The 22272-nt window shown below is 43.9% G+C and overlaps 1 protein-coding gene and 1 long non-coding RNA gene across 4 annotated transcripts in view; both read left to right on the forward strand.

Annotated features, from left to right (window-relative positions):
* Positions 1–22272, forward strand: part of Lars2 (leucyl-tRNA synthetase, mitochondrial) — a 95749-nt gene that overhangs the window by 2768 nt on the left and 70709 nt on the right. For all 3 annotated transcript variants that reach the window (NM_001348167.1, NM_001348168.1, NM_153168.3), the window contains exons 2-3: positions 2161–2409; positions 8007–8135. In NM_001348167.1, coding sequence (NP_001335096.1) covers positions 2179–2409; positions 8007–8135 — 360 coding nt within the window. In that variant the 5' untranslated portion in view covers positions 2161–2178. The remainder of the gene's footprint in view (positions 1–2160; positions 2410–8006; positions 8136–22272) is intronic.
* On the forward strand, positions 11965–20783 carry Gm46137. The gene is made up of 2 exons (XR_001779329.1): positions 11965–16833; positions 19266–20783. It is a non-coding gene; the product is annotated as a predicted gene, 46137 (long non-coding RNA).

Here is a 22272-nt window from a genome sequence, read left to right on the forward strand (position 1 = left end):
GATGTCTTTTATCTCTCTCTCTACATTAGTTTTTCACTGAAACTGAAACAGTAATTGGCTAACATAGGTGGTCAACAAGCTCCAGGGGTCTTCTTGTTTCCACAAGCCGCACCCTCAGTGCTGGGGATAGAAGCACAGTGCCACCATACATGTAGGGCTTTTTATGTGGGTGCTGGGGATCTGAATGTAGATCTTCATGCTTATGTAGCAAGCACTTTGCCCACTGAGCCACCTAAGCCACAGAGACAGTTCCTTATTACTTTCTGATCTGCATGTGTTTTTCTTTATGAAGTTTAATTGCATTATTTATTTGTTTGAAGGCATGTCTGCCATGGCCACGTACAAAGGTCATGGGACACACCTCTCCACCCTGTGGTCTTAGGGATCAAACTTGGGTTGTGAAGTTTGGTAGCAGGAGCCTTTACCAGCTGAGCCATTTACCAGCATTCATCATGAGCTTTAAATTCTTGTATATACTCCGATCTATTTTACTGGTTTTTAGTTCATTGGTTTAAGCAAAGGAGAAGTCGTTAGAGAGCCTGGTGCAATGTAAAGCACCATGTTCGGCCAGCAGTAAGTGTTACTGTGCATTCGTGTTGCTCCTGTTGATGATTGCCCGTTGGCACTTTACCCACCATGATGGGGAACAAGTCCCAAACAGCAGTTCAGGTCAATTTGTATTTTATTTTCCTATTACTATTTATTTATGAAAAAGAATAGTCCAGAATACTCTCCTTATGTGCCATGTAGGAAGGAAATGTTAAATATCTGTCTGGGTGCCTTCTGCTAACAGTCTTTGACTTATTGTGGTTTCAGAATGTTTACTTAGTAAGAAAAACCATAAAATCCCTGACTCACATAGATAGTTCTAATAATATACAAATCTAAGCCCTAAAAGAAATGCAATTGCCTTCCTTATATAAAGTTGGCCATATAGAATTGATGATAGCCAGCTTCATGTAGTTCATTCTATTTCCTATATAGTCATATTGACCTATTTTAGAATATCCAAACCCAACTGATAGGGGATTTTCTTTGCTATGGATAGAATCCAGGACTTGGCACTTGGTAAGCATATGCTCTGTGTCTTACACACCCAGCCTGGGACTCCTTGGCTATGTTTGTAGTGCTTGGAACAGTGTGTAGACCTAATATCATTCAATAAGTATTTGGCAAACGAAAAACCAAATGAATACATAGTTTTCTAAGTAATGTTTATTTCTTGGCTTAGCCTATAAGGGTCTGTACAACTCATAACACACATGTACACACATGCACACAACTATACATATGAAAAATGTTAATTTTGTTCAGAATTTGTAGTCCTTCTGGGAGACCTGCGCTCAGATCCCTTGTGGTATGTGAGTGCATAGCTAAGTCAAGATGTGCTTAGAGTTCTTCTGGAGTTCAGAGAGATAGCAATTGATATGCTAGATAAATTAGAGGGAGGGATTCCACTGTCTCCTATGCTGTTGGAAGGGTGTGTGTTAACTGGCCTTTTGGAGGCCTCCCTTTTTTCTGTGAGGGTTTTGTGTATTTGGTGTTTGCAGCATGAATTACCTTTATATTTTCTTTTTCTTTCTTTCTTTCTTTTTTTTTTTTTTTTTTTTTTTTTTTTTTTGGTTTTTCGAGACAGGGTTTCTCTGTATAGCCCTGGCTATCCTGGAACTTACTTTGTAGGCCAGGCTGGCCTCGAACTCAGAAATCCACCTGCCTCTGCCTCCTAAGTGCTGGGATTAAAGGCATACGCCACCACTGCCCAGCTATATTTTCTTTCTTTTTTTAAAAAAAGATTTATTTATTTTAAATATGTGAGTACACTGTTGTCTTCAGACACACCAGAAGAAAACCATCAGATCCATTACAGATGGTTTTGAGTCACCATGTGGTTGCTGGGAATTGAGCTCAGGACCTCTGGAAGAGCAAGTCAGTACTCTTAACCACTGAGCCATCATCTCTCCAGCCCACCTTTATATTTTCTAATAAAAAGTTTGTATCTAATTCTACAGAACTTCTAAAATGTTCTGTTAGGAAATGATTACCAAAGGAAGAAGAGAAATCATGCGAGCAGGCAGTAAATGCTGAGCTGTGTCGATCAGGAAGACCAATCTTGAGAGGTTCTGGGTGGTGAATATCATGCTCCTTTGCCCTCTTTTCTAGGGTCTTCTCTCCTGAAGAATGGCATCCACTTGTCAGAGGCTGAGTTTCTATGTCTCTCCTCTGAAAAGGCAGCTAGTTAGCAGGCCACCTGTCATCCTGTGGGAAAGACTAATTCCAGGGTGTTCCAGAAGTATCTACAGTGCCACCGGGAAGTGGACAAAGGAGTACACACTGCAGACAAGGAAGGATGTGGAGAAGTGGTGGCACCAACAGATAAAGGAGCAAGCGTCCAGAGTCTCAGAGGAAGATGTGAGTATTCTAAGAGGGCAGATGCCAAACACCTGATAAGCAGCATCCTAAGGGAGGAAGAGTTTTCATGGTTTACAGTTTGAGGGGATGAATTCCATCATGGCACATCAGGTAAGGCCTGGCAGACTGTCAACAATGTGAGGTGGCTGGTGCATCTGTAGTTAGGGAGCAGAGAGTGGACTGGAAATGGGGCTGAACTATATAGAACCTCGACTTCAGCAAAGCTCTACCTTCTAAAGCTTCCACAACCTTCCCAAATGGCACCACCAGCTGGAGGCCAAGTGTGCAAGCACATGGTCCTATGGGGACATTGTACATTCAATCCACATTAGTAGAGAAGAGGAGCTAAGGACTTGGACTCTGGGCTCACACTGCTTGGTTTAGGATAAGTTATTAGATGTGTGGCCTTAAGCCAAATAACTAAGTATCTCTGTGCTTTCCTTTTCTTACCTAAAATGGAGGGTGATAATAGCACTCACTTGGTTCCCAGGAGGATGGTTGAGAGGAGCAAAGGAGGTGACATAAGGTTAGGGCACAAAAAAACTTTCCAGTGTGGTAGTTGTGTCCATGTTAATACTATAATGGTTGTGTGACAGGCAGCCCCATAGTAGTATTCTAGAACAGCTTTGATTAGGGAAAACGCAACCAAACAGAAGTACTAGCAGGTACTGGGTCGGTTTTGACCCTTGTGTGGTAGGATGGAACCCATGGATCTAACAGGTCATATGTGAGATTACTGGAGAGGCCTATGGATCTGTCAGGAGGTTGTGTGAGGTAGTATTTACCCCTTCTGCTGTGAACTTGGCTAGCAACCTGCCCTGCCACTTGAGCATTAAGGTCTGAGGAGGGCAGCCAGCATGTTCTTTGATATGAACTGAAGTTGGGGTCCAGTCCTCAGCATCTCAGTAGATCAGTGGATTTTGGCTTCTGGTCCCAATCCTCTATCCTAAAGTAGTTGTGTGATGCATTTGGCTTCCATTGATTTCTTCAGAAAATTCTCTGCCTCCTATTATAATTGGATCAGAGCAAATACTAGAAGACTTTTATACTAACTGACTTTCCCTTTGTAATAGCAGCAATGGAATAGTAAAGACATTTGTAGAACCCTTAGGTGGGGCCAAGGCAAGAAGCTGAGTCTCCCTGCAGCTGACGCTGTATTGGACTTGCCTTTTCTGGTCTCCTGACTCTTATTGGACTCACACTCATTCCTTCTGTAAGTGGGAGATGTTTATATTCAGCTGGAAAGTAACTTTGGCATTGTTTAGAAAGAAGATCTGTAATTAAGAGAGATATAGTGTCAAATAAATAAATGAACACTAAAAAAGAAAACGTGCCCTTTCCCTTAACCCCATGGTTCTTAGTTCCTTACACTGTTTATTTTACAGGTTTGTTTTGAAAAAATCAAATGAGAAAAAATGTGATTGAACATTTTTGTGATGGTTTGTATATTCTTGGCTCAGGGAGTGGCACTATTAGGAGGTGTAGCCTTCTTGGAATAGGTGCGTCACTGTGGGTATGGGCTTTAAGACCCTCTTTCTGGCTGTCTGGAAGTCAGTCTTCCACTAGCAGTCTTCAGATGAAGATGTAGAACTCTCAGCTCTGCCTGTGCCATGCCTGCCTGGATGCTGCCATGCTCCCACCTTAATAATGTACTGAACCTCTGAACCTGTAAGCCTGCCTCAATTAAATGTTGTCCTTTATAAGACTTGCATTGGTCTGGGTATCTGTTCACAGCAGTAAACCCCAACTAAGACAATTTTCAAACTGAAGACTTCTAAACTGAAGGTAGGTAGGTAGGTAGAAAGAAGATAAAATCATGTGCCATTTTAGCAGAGACTGAGAACCTCACTGAGCACTGGTGTATAGGAAGCTTTAGAATTCACCTCACATTGATATTAGGTATGTTTGAAGCCCATCCAAGTGAGTCTTTAGAAGCCAAATCTTGCTACCAACATCAAACCACCATTAAAAAAAAAAATCCCAAAAAACAACAATAAAAACCCAAAACAAAAAACTCTACAACTTCCATTTAGTGAGCACTTTACCACGTACTGGGTTCCATTTCCATTGGTTGAGTTATTTAATATCAGAACAATCTTGAGAGTAGGCATTACCTTTACCTGGGAAATTACCAACCCAACTCTCTGAGAGCCTTGATTTATGAAAACTCCCTGCATTGGTCATCAGTGGAGAATAGACTGAGCCTGGGAAGGCATGAGGATTTCTCTGAGTGAGTCCTCACAAATCATGGCAAAGTGAGGGTCAGCAATAGAGGCTCTGCCTGTGTGGATTCTGTTACAGCTTCAGAGAGCAATCCCCAGAGATGCAGAAGTCATGTTCTAAATCACAGCCTGATGGAAATGGGGAGCCTGCTTTTAAAAATCACCCTCTCCCCATCGCTGGCATTTGTACTTTCTCTTAAAGGCTTGAATTCCTGCACTTTTATGTAATTATGAAAATTTCCCTTTCAGGCAGATTCCTACTCAATTATAACACAAACTCCTGTCATTTCTTCTCTTTCCACCTCCAGATGATGGAACTCATTTCATTGTCACAGAGGAAAATGACTTAATTTACACAGAAAAGCACAAGGCAGGGACAGGCAGTAGGCTGAATGTATTTCTGCAAAACCAGAAATGTTTGTGAATATTGAAGACTCACTAGCATTGCTTTTCTGTATGTCTCTGTAAACTCAGGGTTGGAGGTTAGTTGTGCTAGTCCATGATTATTTGATGTTGTCATTAATTTACTTTTCATTGCACAAACACACAAAACAGAAGAGGCTACTGCGAAAGCTGTATGTAGAAAATGCTTGGACAAGATTGTTAATTAATATGATATAATAAATAGCACAAGAAGATAGGGTGATTATAATAGAAGAAAATTGTTTTACATAATAACTTGAAAGTCAAAAACTAGAAATAGACCAGGTGTGGTATAGGCCTGAAGTCCCAGCACTCAAGAGGCCTTAGGCCAGCCTGGGCTACAAAGCAAGACCCAGTCTCAGAAAGAAAAACAAACAAACACACACACACACACACACACACACACACACACACACACCTACACACACACAAACAAACCCACAAATATATATGTCAAGGATTTTTATTTCTTTCCTAGCTCCAAAAGAACATGATTACAGGTACCCCCCCCCTCCCCCCGTAGCCCTAAAAATTCCCAGAGAAAAGCTGTGGGGTCGATAGATTGAAGGTAGGAGAAAGAGTTCAGAGAAGGAAACAGTTTTATTTTGCAACCAGTAGAAAATAGCTGTTGTACCTTTTATAAGAACTTGTTCACAAGGGGAAAGGATTTCTGTCGCTCAGCTTTTCTTTTCCCCAATGCCAGGGCTAAAGCCCCATGAGCTTGCACAAGCTAGGCAAGTACTATATCACGGAGCTAAGCCACCAGCCCAACCTAGTCTTAAAAGCCGTGAAGCCCCGAGTGTGCAGCAGCCCCTACCTCAGGGCCTGCTCACCCTGAGACCCTCCACTCCCCACCTGCTGCTCTGCTGATTTAAATCATTGCCACAGAAGTACAGAGGCTGCTTCGCTTTCGTATTCTCCAGATTCTGAGAAATCTTTAAAAAGTGATCCTTTTTCTGGATGTATTACTCACCTATTCTTCTTGGTCATTTCTAGAGGACAGACGGAACAAAGAAAAGTTGTGTTTTGCATTTTGGGGGGCATGGGAGGTGGTGGTGGTTAGCTGTTGTTTATGTTTTGTTAAAGATTTAAAACCTTCTGTGAAATTTAAGAGCTTGGCAAGAAGCTGGGCATGACATGGTAACATGTGTCAACGTACACCTGAAATCCCAGCACCCTGGAGACAGAGGCAGGAGGATTGTTGAAAGCATCTCATACTATATAGCAACATCCTGTATCCAAAAACCAAAACCAAAAACCTTTGCTGCAATTTGATTTCTAGTTCTGCTTCCCTAATTAAAGTTGAATATTAGTTATTCTTGTTGTTGTGATCAATTACCAGGCAGAAACAACATAAGGAAAGGTTCATTTGGCTCACAGTTTCAGAGAATACAGCCTACCATGAGGAAGGCAGCTGATCACATTGCATTGCAGGAAGCAAGCAGAGACAGATGAACGTGGCTACTATTCTTACTCTCTTTTCCAGTCCCAGACCTGAGTACCACTCACAATTAGCTTGGGTCTTCCTACCTTAGTTAATCTAGGTTGTCTGACACGCTCAGAGTCTTGCTTCCCTTGGCGATTCTGGGACCTGCCAGGTTATCAGTGGGTAGTAACTATCACAAGTAGGCTCAGTCCACCATCAGTTATGAAAATACTAGCCAGCGATGTTTAAAACATCAACCCTGACACATGCACAGGAAGGGGTGTGAATTTTTCTGTTTGTCTTCAGTACTTTGGTGTTTAGGCAAAGCCTTGGTGCCTCCTAAAGCTCTAGAAGTAGGGACCAAAAAGGGAGAGCCAGAAGGCCAAGGTCAACAATAGTGTAGCAGTAGATGGTCCACCCTCACTGACCACCAGCAGCCATTATCTGTCACTCCCCCAGATGCCCCGTGGCAGAATTTGAGGCTCAGTTAGAAGAGCCTCCAGTTACCTGGACAGGATTTGTAACGTCTGCTGGGTGGATGGTTGTGTCTTTGGTAGGCCAACAAGCATTCATTTAAGAGATACTGTTGGCCTCTTGGGTGGCAGGGATAAATATCAAGATGATTAACACATAATCCTGGGGCTGTGCATGAAGTGCAGTGACAATAGCACTGATCTGACAGGCACGAGGTCCTCAGGTCTATCCTCAGCACTGCAGAACTTTCCACAAGCACCAAAGTCAAGTCTTCCATAAGTAATCAGCTGGGTGACTAGACCCACTCCTTTGGGCCCTTGTCCTTTGATGTGCACGAGCTCTTGGCAGCATTTGACATCCTGCCAGTGGAAGGCTGAGGGTACCCAATGCAGTGACCACATAGGACTCCCTGCCCTGTCTTCATTACAGTCAGATGTGTAGATTTCCCATGTTTTTCATGTTGCTGTTGCTGGAGAGTCATATGACTCTGATCTGTGGTTATCTGTATGGTTTTTTCCACTCAAGCCTTTCTGTTGAAAGAGAAACTCACAGTGTGCTGGTTAGACTTCAGGACCCATCTGGTACCTGGAGTTGTCAGCATTGGATCTCATGTGGATGCAGTCATGGGGAGCTGGGGAAGGGATTCTAGTTTTGGAGATTTCAGAGTAATTCAGCCTCTTTTACTTGAATAATGTGGATCTAACTGTTAGAGGCTTGTCTGGAAAAACAGTCCTTTAAGACCTAGATAGAAACTGCTTTAGGAGAGAAGCTTTGAAAAGAAGGAGAAAAATTGAAAACACCTAGGCTAATTAGCCCTTAACACATTGTTCTGAATTATTTTGGACATTCTTTAGCTTAAACCAGGACTTTGAATCTTGGAGGTTTTAATACATTTTTGTGAATTTACACAATGAGAACAGTTTTTTTTCTTTAAGGAATTTAAAAAATGTTAAATTATTACCTCGAGTAAAGCACTAAAATATTATTGCATACAGAGATCCCAGAAAATATGTAATAAACACTTTCTGTCATCCTTTGTTACTCTTTCCTAGAAATTAAAGCCCAAATTCTACTTGCTCTCCATGTTCCCATACCCTTCTGGCAAGCTGCACATGGGCCATGTCCGTGTCTACACCCTCAGCGACACCATTGCACGGTTCCAGAAAATGAGAGGCATGCAGGTAAGGACAAGTACTTTTATCACCCCAGACAAGAGTGTAGAGCAGTCATGTGTGCTTAGGACAGTGAAGAAAGCCAACGCTAGTTAAGATTGAATGGCCTTAAGTGTGAGCATGACCAGCTCAGTTCAGAGAAGCCTTGTAATGAAGCCTCTGGGTGAACTTGGAGCAGCTGCAAGAGGTAGATGTTACGCTGCGGATGGACTGGGGTGGGCTTGGGGAAGGCAAGAGCAGACGCGGGTAACACTGCTCCTTTCTCCAGAGGAGCTTTCCCAGAAGCAGTCAGAAGCAGTCACTGTACAGTGAAGCCAGTGGGTTAAAAAAAAAAAGATAAGGACAGCACTCTGGTCAACTCTGCATCGCTGTAGATAGTACCTGAGATCCTGAGATGGCTTTTGAGAAAGAAAGAAGGCTTTCTTGTGGCTCCTGGTCTTGCAGATACAGTGTGCATGATTCCAGGACCCAGTGATTTTAGGCCTCTGCTGAGGATATTGGATAGCCAAGGTGAAGAGCACCTCAGAGCACAACTGTTTTTGGTTTTGTTTTTGTTTTTTCGAGACAGGGTTTCTCTGTGTAGCCCTGGATGTTCTGGAGCTCACTCTGTAGACCAGGCTGGCCTCGAACTCAGAAATCCGCCTGCCTCTGCCTCCCAAGTGCTGGGATTAAAGTGTGTGCCACCACTGCCCGGCAGAGCACAACTGCTAACCCATGGCTAGGAAGTAATAGAGAGGGGTCAGGGTTCCCAGGATTTCCTTCAAGGACACACCCCTCATGATCCAAAGACGTCTCATTAGACCCTGACTCTTACGGTGAGTGCTATAGGGAGATTAAACCCAGGGCTTCACATTTACTAGGCAAGGGCTCCATCACTCAGCTACATCCTTAGCTCCTCTTCCTAATTTTAGTTTGAGGCAGGGTTTCACTAAGTTGTCTAGACTGGCCTTGAACTTAAAATCCTTCTGTCTCAGGCTCTGGAGTAGCCAGGAGTCTTGTGTCACCTGGCCCAGATAGCCCCTTCCTCTTGAAGATCCTACCATTATCCAGTATTATCCAGTATTATCCAGTAGCACCACCCTGGGGATAAGTTCTTTAATAACACATGGGCCTTTGGATACATTTGTGACCCAAACTATAAAGCTGTGTGTAGTAACATACTCGTGTAATCCCTGTGGTTGAAGGTTGAGGAGGAGAATGAGGAGTTCAAGGCTAGGCTTGGCTTGGGAATCAAGGATGATCTGCCTCTAGCTCCTGAATTCTAGGACGACAGAGATGCTGTCATGCCTCGCACCAAACTGGGACAATACTGGCCATTGCTCTTATGAACCTGCCAGGCCCTGTGCAGGTGGCATCTTGCACTTCCTAGGTCTCTAGGAAGGTTAATAAGTCTCTTGAGACAACTGGTGAACATTTTTTGGTTGGCAGAAGTATCCTATAAAAACCACAAGGTCGTGCTATCAATGTTCATCACTTGAGAATTAATAGTTTATATTGCTGAACTGAGGTTTCTACGAAATTGAAAGGTTATTTGTTGTCGTCGTCCTGGTTTAGGAAAGATACTTTTTTTCAGACACTGTTTCATACCATTTCCTAAAAAGAGGCGGCTCAGGCTGGAATGGTAGCTCAGCAATTTAGAGCACTGGCAGTTCTTGCAGATCTCAGAACTCATGTAGCTGTAACTCCAGGTCTAGAAAACGAGGCACCTTCTTGCCTTCACTGGTTCCTGTGCATTGGATCACTGACATTAACCCAAATAGTGTCACATACTTACGAGTAACAGCATCATATTCAAGGCCCAGACTCAGCCAGTGGGCAAGCAGAAGGCAGCACTGGCCACAGTGAGCGGCAGCAGCTTCGCTAAGGCAGCCCTGAAGCCTGCTCCCAGTAGAAGACTACAGGAACTTCTTGATTAAATGGAGCTAATTCACTTTCCTGAGCAGTGGAAATACACTCATACACATAAACAAAAACAAAAATTTAAATCTTAAAAAGAAAAGGAAAAAAAACCCAACAACAACAAACCCAGGACCGAATTAATTGGCACTTTGCCTAAAGTACAGTCTCTCCCTCCCTCTTCATTCCCAAGTATATAACCCAGAATATTGCACATGCTGGAAATGTATGCTATCACTGAGCTACACCCTGGCTCTGTAAAGTGAAATTCTGTAACTAACTTTCAACTATATTTGTCTTTTTAAAAAGCCACCTTAAGTGTATACCATCAGTACATACCATCAGTGTATGCAGGCTTCAGACACATTGCTAAGCTGGAGCATTTGAGCAAAATCATATTATTGGTGCCAGAGTATAGGGAAGCCTGCCAGCAGTTAGGTAAGTGAGGGGGGTATATGTGGGAGTCAAGTTGTCTTGGATAGGATGAGATGTTAACAGAAGATGTACATGAGGAATCAGAGCCTTGAGGCAGCTCAGGGCCATAAAATAAGGGGGTGTCTTCTCCCATAGCTGAAGCCCAAAGTCAGAGCAGATAGCGTTGGTTTGACCCCTGTTCTGCTACTTCCTAACTGAGGGACCCTGCATAGTCACGTAGCCTCTCAGACTCCCACTTGCCTCATTTGCTCTAAAGGAATGGCTTTGGATATAGGGCAGCAGCAGAGGGCTTACCTAGCGCATAGGTGAGCATCTAGGCCCTGGAGAAGAAAGGAGAGAGAGAGTGAGAGAAAGAGGAAGGTAGAAAGGGAGAGGGGGAGAAGGGAGGGAGGGAAGAAGACACTGGGGCTGATTTCTCCTCAGGTTGCTATGAGGTCACATTAGGTAGTGCATATGCCACGTGTCTGGTGCATAATACATCCCTTAATCAATGATAGCTGTAATTATGATTTATACTGATTGATTTGCTCTGAGCTGCTCAGGAAAGTGAATTAGCTCCATTTAATCAAGAAGTTCCTGTAGTCTTCTACTGGGAGCAGGCTTCAGAGCTGCCTTAGTGAAGCTGCTGCCGCTCACTGTGGCCAGTGATGCCTTCTGCTTGCCCACTGGCTGAGTCTGAGCCTTGAATATGATGCTGTTACTTGTAATTATGTGACATTATTTGGGTTAATGTCAGTGATCCCTAGAGAAACAGGAACAGAACTGATTGAATAAATGTGTATATAGAAAGAAAGGGGGGAAGAGAGGGAGAGGGAGAGAGGGAGGGAAGGAGAGAGAGAGAGAGATTGGAGATTGAGATTTATTAGAATGGCTTCCAGGTTGTGGTCCACCTAGTCCAACAATGGCTGTCTGCTAACAGAAAGTCCAAGAATCCAGTAGTTGTTGTTCAGCCCACCAGTCCGGACGTCTTTAATATATGCTAGAATCCTGAAGAAACAGGCTTTAATGCCAGTGAAAGAATGGACTTGCCATCAACAACAAGGCAGGCAAAGAGCAAAGCTTCCTTCTTCCATGTCCTTTATTTATGTGGGCTGCCCGAAGAAGATGTGGCCCGGATTAAAGGTGGATCTTCCCACCTCAAACGATGTGGACTAAAGGTGGGTTTTCCCTCTTCAAATGATTTAATTAAGACAATTTCCTCACAGGTGTGTGAAGTCACTTGGATTAGTTAATTCCAGATGTTGTCAAGGTGACAACCAAAAATAGCCATTTCCTACAGTGAGCAGGTGTGCTGGGTTGTCCTTTCCCCGTGTGCTTCAGACACTCTCTCTGGTTTTTCAAGACAGGGTTTCTCTGTGTAATAGCCCTGGCTGTCCTAGACTCGTTTTATAGACCAGGCTTGCTTTGAACTCACAGAGATCCACCTGCCTCTGCCTCCCAAGTGCTGGGATTAAAGACATGCATCACCATGCCTGGCCCAGCTACTTTGTTTAAGAAATTTTATTTTGGAATTATTTTATTATTGTTGTTTTTTAATGTGTGCAGATGTTTTGCCTGCACTTACCATGATATGCACCACTTATATGCCTGTTGCATTCAGAGGCCAGACGAGAATATTAGATCCCTTGGAACTGAAACTAGATAGGGTTGTGAGCTGCCATGTAGGTGCTGGAACTTGAACCTAGCTCTTCTGGAAGAAGAGCCAATGCTATTGACTGCTGAGCTATCTCTCTAGCTATCTCTACCCAGAAAATATTTATCTTGATAGCTCCTGTTTAAGTCAGATCATTGTATGTGCAGTTCCAAATTTGGTGAAAACTCATCAGGCTGTTTTAAAAGTGGAATCAATGTGGAATGAGAAATAGACATCTCTCTCTCTCTCTCTCTCTCTCTCTCTCTCTCTCTTTTCTTTTGCCAACAGTGTTGGCAATGGATGAGGTAGCACATGTCTATAAGCCCAGCATTTGGGAGGCTGAGGCAGGAGGATGGAATTTGGGGCCAGCCAGACTTGGCTATGCAGCAAGACAGTTTCTCAGAAAGCAACAGGAAGCATATACAAGAAGGCTTGCTGGATGACCTTGCTGGTTCTATAAGCTGTCATATGTCAGTACTGGTCCCTAAATAGTCCTTGATACAAAACAGGAGGGAGAACCTGCTCTGGGACAGCCAGACAAGAGTGAATGGATTCTTGTGTTAATTAACTTGATCAACAAACGGCCCTTGACCACCAGCTTCATTACAAACTCTCGGTTTCCTTCTGTATCAAATATAAAACTGATGTTTTAGGTAAAAAACAGGCAGTCAACTGGGAACACCTCTGTCAAATTTTGCCTTTTCCATTACTGCTAAATCGTTAACTTTAAAAGCAGGTTTTTATTGGTCCAGTGTGGTGCACATACCACTAATCCCAGCACACAGGAGGGAATCAGAGGCAGGAGGATCGGTGTGAGTGCAATCCAGCCCAGCCAGAACTGTTACACTATTTATTTTATTGATGTGTGGGCATGCAGAGGTCAGTGCTCGCCCACCCACCATGTGGGCTCCAGGGACTGCATCTGGTGTTAGACTTCTGCCCCAGTCATCTTGCTGACCATGGTTCTAGTTTGTGTTTTCCTGGTTCCTCCCATGGAGACTAAAATATGCACGTGTATAGTTTTTACATAGCTCCCTTTTCTCTGGTTTGTTTGCTCACTGTAGTTTAGTTGCCGAGTTATTGCTCTACATTGTTTTTTATGTATTGTTTGGATTATTGACCCTGTCAGTAGTGCAATGCAAATATCCTCTCCAGGCTCCAGACTGTTCCGTATTGTGGGCGACTATGGGTTACAGTCTGGTTTTGAGGGTAGGCAAGAGTGGTAATTCAGAAAGTTGAAGGTTTTCAGATTATGCAAAGGGAGGAAATGAGGTAAGAATGCTTGGGGTCCTGAGGTTACCAGACATGCCCTTGTTTCTTATGAAGCTGCCTGAAAGCCTGTGGCTCAAGGTTGCTCCAGCCCAGGGTGTGGGACCCAGGTGTATCATCCTTCTTAGAAGACGGTGACGCCCTCCATTTGGAAGCTGTTACTTAGGCCCAGAGTTCCTATACCGGATAACAGGACAGCCTTCCAGTGTCTGTGTCAGTGACCAGCTAGCCTGTATGACTCTCGGATTCTAGTCCTCCAGAGCTAATCCAGGACCCTTAAACTGTATGTAACTGCATTTCAGTTTTCTTTTATAACAATTTAAACATTTTTCCTTTATTTCATTTTATATGAATGGGTGTTTTGCCTGCGTGTATGTCTGTGTACTGTGTGACTTTGTGCTTACCCAGTGCCAGGGAAGCCAGAAGAGGACAACAGATCTCTGAGACTGGACTTATGGTTGGTTATTAGCCACCCTGAGGGTGCTAGGAACAAAACCTACTAGGTTCTCCATAGGTGTCTAGTGTACTTAACATCTGAGCCATCTCTCTAGCCCCTTTATAATGATTTTTTTTTTCTGGCCTGCTGGCTCAAACCTCCTGAATCCACAGTTCTTAATGATGTACATAATTTTTTTCATAGTGAATATTCTTGTTCTTACTTACCTCGGTGGTTTTCTCCCAGGTGTCTCATGCTTCCCTTACTATTCTTCAAGGTTCACTTAATCTTCCTTGAACTGTAAACTGGCCTTCAATTCTGTAGCTCACATTTATCAGCACTTATGGGCAGAGCCATAGACTACCTCAGCTAAGCTCACAGGTCCTCTGTGTTTCTGTCATCTGCCGGATACTATTTCAACTTCTTGGGGACAGAGAAAGTCCCTATAACTCCTTTGTTAATAGCATGTCAACTGTTTAAAGGGTACATAGAACCCTCTTTTTTTTTTTCAACACTCTACAACTTACAAAATTCTTTGTTTCCAGTCAGACATGGTGGTGCACACCAGTAATCACAGTGCTAGAAAGCCAGTGGCAGGAGGAATATTAGTTTTGAGGCCAATATAGGCAACTGTTTTCTCTTGAGTTTGCTATGGGTGGAGGTAGGGCTGGAAGTATCCACATTTTGAAAGAGCAGTCTAGGCAGCTGGGCCAGTTTTGTACATGGTGGATGAATGCCATCTCTGCTGAGTAAAATAGACATAGCTGTCTAGGTTTGAGCCCAAGTCACACTGACATGTGAGAAGAGAGTTAAAGGACTTTAGCAGCCGACCTTAACCATAGACACATGTAGACTGTAGAAGCACTGTGCGAGTACTAGGTGGTTTGGGGGTGGTAAATCCGAGCAGTGATGTGCTGCTTTCCTCTTCAGACATGTAGTGTACCCAAAGGTATTGCATAACTCAGAAATCCCAGAACCCCAGAAGAGGGGGAGGCAGGAAAATCAAGAAAGCAAGGGCAGCCTGGGCTATATGAGACTCTGTCAAAAGGCAAGCAAACAAAAAAATGTGTAATGCCATTTTGAGTGTAACCCAGTTTCAGTGGCCCCAATAACTCTTTCCTAAGACTTGCACGTTTACTCAAGGGCCATTTAAAGCCAGAATTAAATCCTTTTTCTACAGTCAAAAAAGGCTGTTCTGACTGTTGGCTGCTCCTTAAACTCAAAAGAAGCCTGATGACATACTTAAGCTTAGCTCCATATGGTGACTTTGTTGTGTTTTCATATGTTGTATGCACAGATGGTTGGAAAATAAATTCCCTGCCTCCCACCTCAGCTGGTGTCCCCAGCACCTTCTGGTCCAGGAGCAGGGTGATGAAGCATCAGAAGTACTCACTCATTCATTACCTTTGCAGAGCTGGGCTTGGGCTAATTAATTAGCCTCAGGCAGAAAGCCATAGCCTTGAGCAAGTACAGGAAGAAGTTGGGGCTCAGTGTCTAGCAGCTATTACTACTGTGTGATCACCCACAAGGGCTACGTGCCAGGGACATTCTCAGCGAGCAAACGATTGTGGATGTCTCCTCAGTTTGCAGTTTGCAGTTAGTATCTGTGATGTGCCCAGAGTACACGGTGTGGCACTTAGTTCCAGATTTTCAAATCTCTGTGGTATCAGGAGGTGGGCAGTGGATTTCCAGGCTTATGCTTTCAGGTGTGGTTTGGGAAGAGAAGGCAAGTTGGTCCAGTGCCTTCATTGGAAAGTAAGTGCCTGGCTTGCCCACCAGTCAGGCTCTTCTGTGTTTCCACAGGAGCCATGCCCTTTGGGGATAGCTGCACTGTTTTTTTTCATACTCTGAAGTAGTTGATTTTTATATCCACTCTGTAATAATGGTGGTTTATTATACTGGCTAAATGAAATTAAACACTGCATTTCTCATTTCTTGGAAATAGAGTGCTGAACTCACTCCAGAGAAGCCCAGACACTGAAAATAGCTTTTCTTTGTGAAGCAGTAACCATGGTGCCTGAATCTGAATCTGAATTGGTTTCAAATATAAAGCTTTGTTTTATGGGGGAGGGAGAGAAGCTGGCCATTGCTACCAACTGGCTGGCCCCTGTTCTGGAGGCATGCTCCTGTCTCCAGACTGAGACTAGATGCCTCCGTCTCCTTCCTGTCCACCCTTCTCTGCATGGCTCACTCTTGCTTCCTGTGTTAGAAGGACAGTTGCCCCTTGCTTGTTCCCCACTGCCTTCTTCAAGTATTTAAACTTGTACGTAAGATCCCACTTTGTCTCTGGTAAAATAATGCAGCATAAACCAGGCTGTAGCATGGCTCTCAGCCCTCTGTCCTTTTTGCTGAGTCAGCTTGCCTACAGCCCACCTGCCAACCCTGAAATGCCCAGGTACTTAGTTCTGGAGGACTGTACTCCAATGGTAGCCAAGACCTCCTGCCCAGGCCTCACTCTCCTTCCAGCTCTGGTCTGACTTACAGAGCTCTGACACATATCTCGGGCTAGCAGCCTCTGGTCTGTGAGGACACCAGCCAGCCTGACTCCTTGAGAACCACACAATGAAATGGTCTATGTGCTATGACAATAGCCCAGCTCTGACTCCCACTTGGGACCTCATATGGAGATGTTCCATCTGCCGTAATATCGTGCTCTGACTCTCCTTTGAGAAGTCACATGGGGGTGGTCCATCTTCCACAATAGAAGCCAGCTCTGACTCCTCTTTGAGTCGTGTTCTTACATAGTTCCACCCCTGCTTTCTATTAAGTTGTGGTTCTCAAGCTGTGGGATCAGCTGCCTAGCTGGTCTTTTGTTGTGACTGTTTGATTTTGTGATCCAATGAGTTTAATTAGGGTTACTTACCAGTAGCTATCACCAGTGAGGAAAATCAGTCTCTATTTCTGTCTTTTTGTCTCTGTCTCTGCCACCCACCCCCAGCAAACACTGACCGACCTTGGGTGGTGGTGTTTCATGAGTCCTTCCCTCTGACTGTGGCTGGATTTGAGGCATTGGAAACCTAGGTGGAATTGGAGGGCAGGTAAGTGGATAAGCCAGGGACTTTCCCCCGGCACCTGCCCCAGGCACTGCCCAGCTCCTTGTGGCTCCATGTGATAAGCATTTACACTCCTGCCCTCATATCAGCTTTGGGCCCTGCCCATTGCTTCCTCTGTCTCCTGGGCTCTAGGTGGCCATGGTGTCTCTGTCAGGTCTGAGCTAGTGATGATGTCCTGCTCTTTTGAATTTTAGGAGTCACCGTAGCTGCTCATCCAAACTTACATACTAGAGTATTTGTTGTGAAAACTAGATAGAGATTGTGGTTTTTCAGACTTTGAAGTGTTCTGATTTCTAATTTAAGCAACTGGTACTTCTTGATTCAGCCTCTGAATATTTTTACATTTATTATCTTAAAATTATCATTTTTATCTTCTGCTACCTTCCATGATGTCACATTCCTACTGTTCCAAAATTGACATGATGGATATTTAAAAGTATATCTTAAGTAGCTTTATAAAAATAGGTCAAATATCTGGAAAAAAGCTGTAGGAAGCATTCACATCCAAGAAGAGGTTATCTTAGAAAATAAAAAGGGGTTAGCTTAGGAAATCAAGAATGCTCAGGGTGTGCCATATATTCCTTTATTTCAAGAAGGGACTTTATTTTGTTGCCCAGGTTTGCCTCCAACTCTCTGTACTTCCTTAGCTTCCCAAGTAGCTGGAATCATAGGTATGGACCTCCAGACCTAGCTGGGCCCCAGTATATAAATGCAGTGCCCTTTTGTCTTTAGGGCGGATTGCCATGTTTGTACATGTGGGCTATAGGAATAGTCACGTAGTCTAACTGTGGAAGCTTAGTGATACAAAGACGCCAAGTCATTAAAAACCCAGCAGAGTGTAAAGTTCTTCAGGTGAATGGCTTGGACAGTCTTGGCTCAGAAGTCAAGAGTAAGAAACTATAGCTGTCTTTTTGTTTTGTTTTACATTGTTTGGGATTCAGTCTGTAACTTTTCTCTTCTCAGCGGGCTCTCTACCACTCGGAGCCCTGAGATAACATCACATGCCAGATTGTGAACCATGAGTTTTGTTTTTGAGGCAGGGTTTTATTGTGTGACCCGGGATAACTGTGAGCTCACAATCCTCCTGCCTGAGCTTCCTGAGTGCTGGAGTTACGGACGCATTTAGCCTATCAGAACACAGTCCGCTGCCAGGACAGAGGCATTTGGGCATATTGCAGTGCTGCTTAGGTCTTTACTCTCTATTTCTCCTCCATTGGGAGTGAGACATCCTACCACAAGGGAACGGGCTCTGCATGTGGTCCCCGGGGCTTATGACCAGGCGCCTTCCTGGTTTAAAGAAAGTTTACTTGCAGGGACATTTAATTCAGTGTCTGATGGATGGCAGCAAGACAGTGAAGTTATAAGATGGGCCTTCCACAGGACTTAAGACAGTTGACTTTGTTAATTTTTGCCAAGAATCTGAATTATTAAGGAAGCTTAAGATTTTTCTAACTTTATCTTCATACTAACATAAAGTTACTTGGGTGACATGTGACCTAAGAGTATCTTCTCATGTTAATTCCATCTGAAAATTAAAATAGAAATGAATAAGTTTGTTAACATAAATCTAGACTTTGTGTGTGTGTATGTGCATATCTGTGTGACAGTGTTTCTCTCTGTTGACTTTATCTAAAGACCAGGACAGCACCTAATAGGATGTTAATGGGCAGAAACATTGCACTGGTGCCATTGGTGGTTTTGACAAAGATACCAAGTGATGATTAAGTTCCCCTTTCTGAAAAACAGTTACACAACAGCTACTGTGTCCTTCCCAGGAAGCAACCTGGGAGAATTCAGTGCAGCATGAGCAGAATTCAAGTGTAGGCCTGGTAGTATGGAAGGACTCCTGAATAACCCAGAACAGGGCTTTTTAGTTCGGGGGGGGGGGGTGTTATTAGCGCGTTCTCACGCCCGGCCAGGAAGAACACAGCAAACCAGAATCTTCTGCGGCAAAACTTTATTGCTTACATCTTCAGGAGCAAGAGTGTAAGAAGCAAGAGAGAGAGAAAACGAAACCCCGTCCCTATTAAGGAGAATTCTCCTTCGCCTAGGACGTGTCACTCCCTGATTGGCTGCAGCCCATCGGCCGAGTTGACGTCACAGGGAAGGCAGAGCACATGGAGTGGAGAACCACCCTCGGCACATGCGCAGATTATTTGTTTACCACTTAGAACACAGCTGTCAGCGCCATCTTGTAACGGCGAATGTGGGCGCGGCTCCCAACAGGGGGGGGGGGGAAGCCAACACAGGAAGACTGTGTCATCTTCGGATAAAAGCCATATTCTAGAGCAGGCTGTATGCCAAGGGTGCTTTTTTAATGAGGCTTCCTGGCTCCTGGGGACTGAAACCCAGCTTAGACCAACTTCAGCCAAAAAGCAATTTGTGTTTTGTTGTTATTGTTTGTTTGTTTTTAACAGATCCTGGTAAAAGCAGGATCCAAGGAAATCTTGCAAGAGCCCAGGCACCCTGGTTACTTGGACCAGGTTCTTGAGGTTCATCTGAACATGGACCTGACTCAGCTGCTGTTCAGCTTTTTCGGATGTCACTGCGAGGTTGATCCATCACTGGGAATCCTTGTGGGTCCCCATCACTACAGCAGACAACCTAGCTTCAGACTAGCCCAGGGAAGGCTCCAAACCCATGTGTCCTCTATCAGGGAAGGATTTCGAAACTGGCCGTCCATACCAAGGCTGCATGAAGTTTAAGAGGAAGCAGTTTCTGAGAGGGGCAGATGCTTTTAGGAAGAATGGAACTCTATATAGGTCAGCCATATTTCATGGGAGGAAAGAGACCTCATGTCCCAACTGGGTTGGGGTATGTCTAATCATGTTCCCAAAGCTGCATGGAATAGGTTCACTCAGCAAATGTTAGAATGCTGTTTTTAGAGATTTGTACTCATCATATTTAGGCAGGAGTGAGTAGGTGGTAAGGGCAAAGGATCTATGGTGGAAATTATAAACCTCCCATATATGCTGCAGCAGGGTGTGTTAAGGTCAAAAAGAAATATAAGGATTAAAAAAATAAACCAAGAGCACTAAAAACAGAGACAGTTGTACTTGCATCTGGGTATGAACCATCCAGGTGGACCATAAGAGACCATTTGGCTCCAAGAAACAAGGCCACTGATAACAGGTTGGCTGGCTAGCTTTCATAAGACCTTTCTCCTTTGGGAGATACATGGTAGATATTGTTGCTTATTACATATTCTTGCTTTTAACGCATTGCTTCTAATGCAGCTAATTGTAATAGCCTGAGGTGTAGTAAGGAGGGGTTATAACAAGCCAGCCCAATTTCAGGAAAGAGATCCCAAACTATAATGAAGACAAGGCAATAACCAAGAACACCGCAGCTGCTTCTTGGTAGCTGTGAGAATAAAGAGAGTTTAATATCATGAACAGCACTTGGGACACCCAGAAGGTAAGAGATAGCAACACCAGCTGGCGACTGACCAATGGCCAGCCAGTCAAGACGAAGACTAGCACAGTCATGGATCGAAGTTAACAGTTAGCAAGACACCCGAAAAATGGGAAGGAAGTGACCCTGACCAAAGTAACTGGCAGCTTAACAGATAGTCATGGTCAGTAAGCCCAAATTAAAGGTGGACAGGTGGCCCTCAACTACCCTTAACTGGGGGCAATGCATGGATATCAGATGATTGCCTTATTGGTTGGCCCAGGGGGACATGCTGTGAGTATGTGGGCCTTCCCCTGGTTTTGCCCATGATAACCCAGAGTTAACCATTCTCAACAGAGATCTCCTCAGTTTTTTTGTCCAGTTTCTGTCCATTGCCTTATAAGATTCTGGGCAAAGAAAATGGTTCTTCTGTCTTGGAAACTCCAGCCTCTCTCTTGAGAGTTTCTTCTCACTTTTTCTTAAGTTCTTGATTGTTCTATGATAATTCTTAATAAAGCCTGCTCCCACCTTACATACTTCCACGAGAATCTGTGTCATTAATCTTCATTGGTGTGAGACAACAAACTCAGCACCTCTGTCCCAGGTTGATTTTTGTGTGTGTGTGTGTGTGAACTTAAACATCCAGCATCTTACATCCTTAGGTCATGCACAACTGTGTTGTGAAAGGTCCCATCACACTCAGAAACTCTGCATAAATGAAAAAGGCAGGTCATAAAATATTTATGTATGACTAGTTCTATTCCCATAAAAACCACACGTTCCTATATGTGTTTGGATGAGTACTTTGCCTGCATGTATGTCTGTGTACCGTGTGCATACAGAGCCCACAGAGGCCAGAAGACGGCATCAGATGCCCTGGGTTTGGAGTTACACAGTTGTTAACTGCCCCATGAGTTTTGGGAATCAAATCTGGGTCATTTGGAAGAGCAGCCAGTGCTCTTAACTACTGAGTCATCTCTCCAGTTCCAACTATATTGTGTTTTTAATTTGAACAACATCAAATAAAAAAAATCTGTTTCTGGTTGACTCCAGAAGAGCTATGAATATGGGAACTTGTAGAGGGAAAAAAGCTCTTTGTGCACACAGATCTGCTCTGGAGACGCCAGGAAAGTTTAACACGAAGCCATCCTTCAAAGAAAGGAGGTGTTTACTTGTCTTCCTCCTGGGATGCTGAGAATGGCTGTAGTTTACAACCTGGTTTTCCTTTGTTATCTACTGAGCCAAGCCCACATCCCCTAGTGTTTATGCTTTTCTTATTCCAGATCCTTCCCCCTGAATCTTAAGCATTGCTTTAGGTCATAAAACCCACTTAACCATATGCAAGATGTCACTTGTCCTTACAACAGCCTAAGTGACTGTTATCTTATGTTCCATGTTATCTTATGTCCCGACCAATCCTGATACCTCAGTCATTCTCCCTAGACCTTAAATCTTGGGCAGGATCTCTGAGTCAACAGAACTCACCCTTGTGAAAGAAGCCAGATGTACTTTTTGAAGAATTTCAATGTAAACATGTCTCAAGTTCTGCTATGTGCATGGGACTGAATTAATTGTCATCAGAAAGCTTTCTTTTTTTTTTTTCTTCAGAATTCTGCTGTGCTTAAATATAGCTAAAATCAAGCAACTGGTGTCAGACTCTCAAAGTTTGGCCCAGCACCAGGCACTGAGGTTGGACTGAATCAAGTTTCATTCTTTCCTTACCTACACTGTTTCCCTGCCAGCTCTAAAGCCTACAGGGACAGGCAGAACGGCCCACCCACACCCTAACCCTACCACAGGGACTGACCTATTAGCCAGTTCTTACCTAGTCTTAGCTAAACTTAAATGTGGCCGGTGGCTGCCACATCACAGAGCGGGGTTCTATGACTGGAAATTTCCGGCATGAGATGGATATTTTGAAACCCTTGACATTTTATTTTTCTGAGACAAAGTCTCTCTGGCTCTTGGTGTTATTGTTAGACATGATCTCACTATGTAGACCAGACTCACCTGGAACTCATGGATCTAGGC

The sequence above is a fragment of the Mus musculus genome, chromosome 9 (genome assembly GCF_000001635.26).
Source record: "Mus musculus strain C57BL/6J chromosome 9, GRCm38.p6 C57BL/6J".
Taxonomy (NCBI): domain Eukaryota; kingdom Metazoa; phylum Chordata; class Mammalia; order Rodentia; family Muridae; genus Mus; species Mus musculus.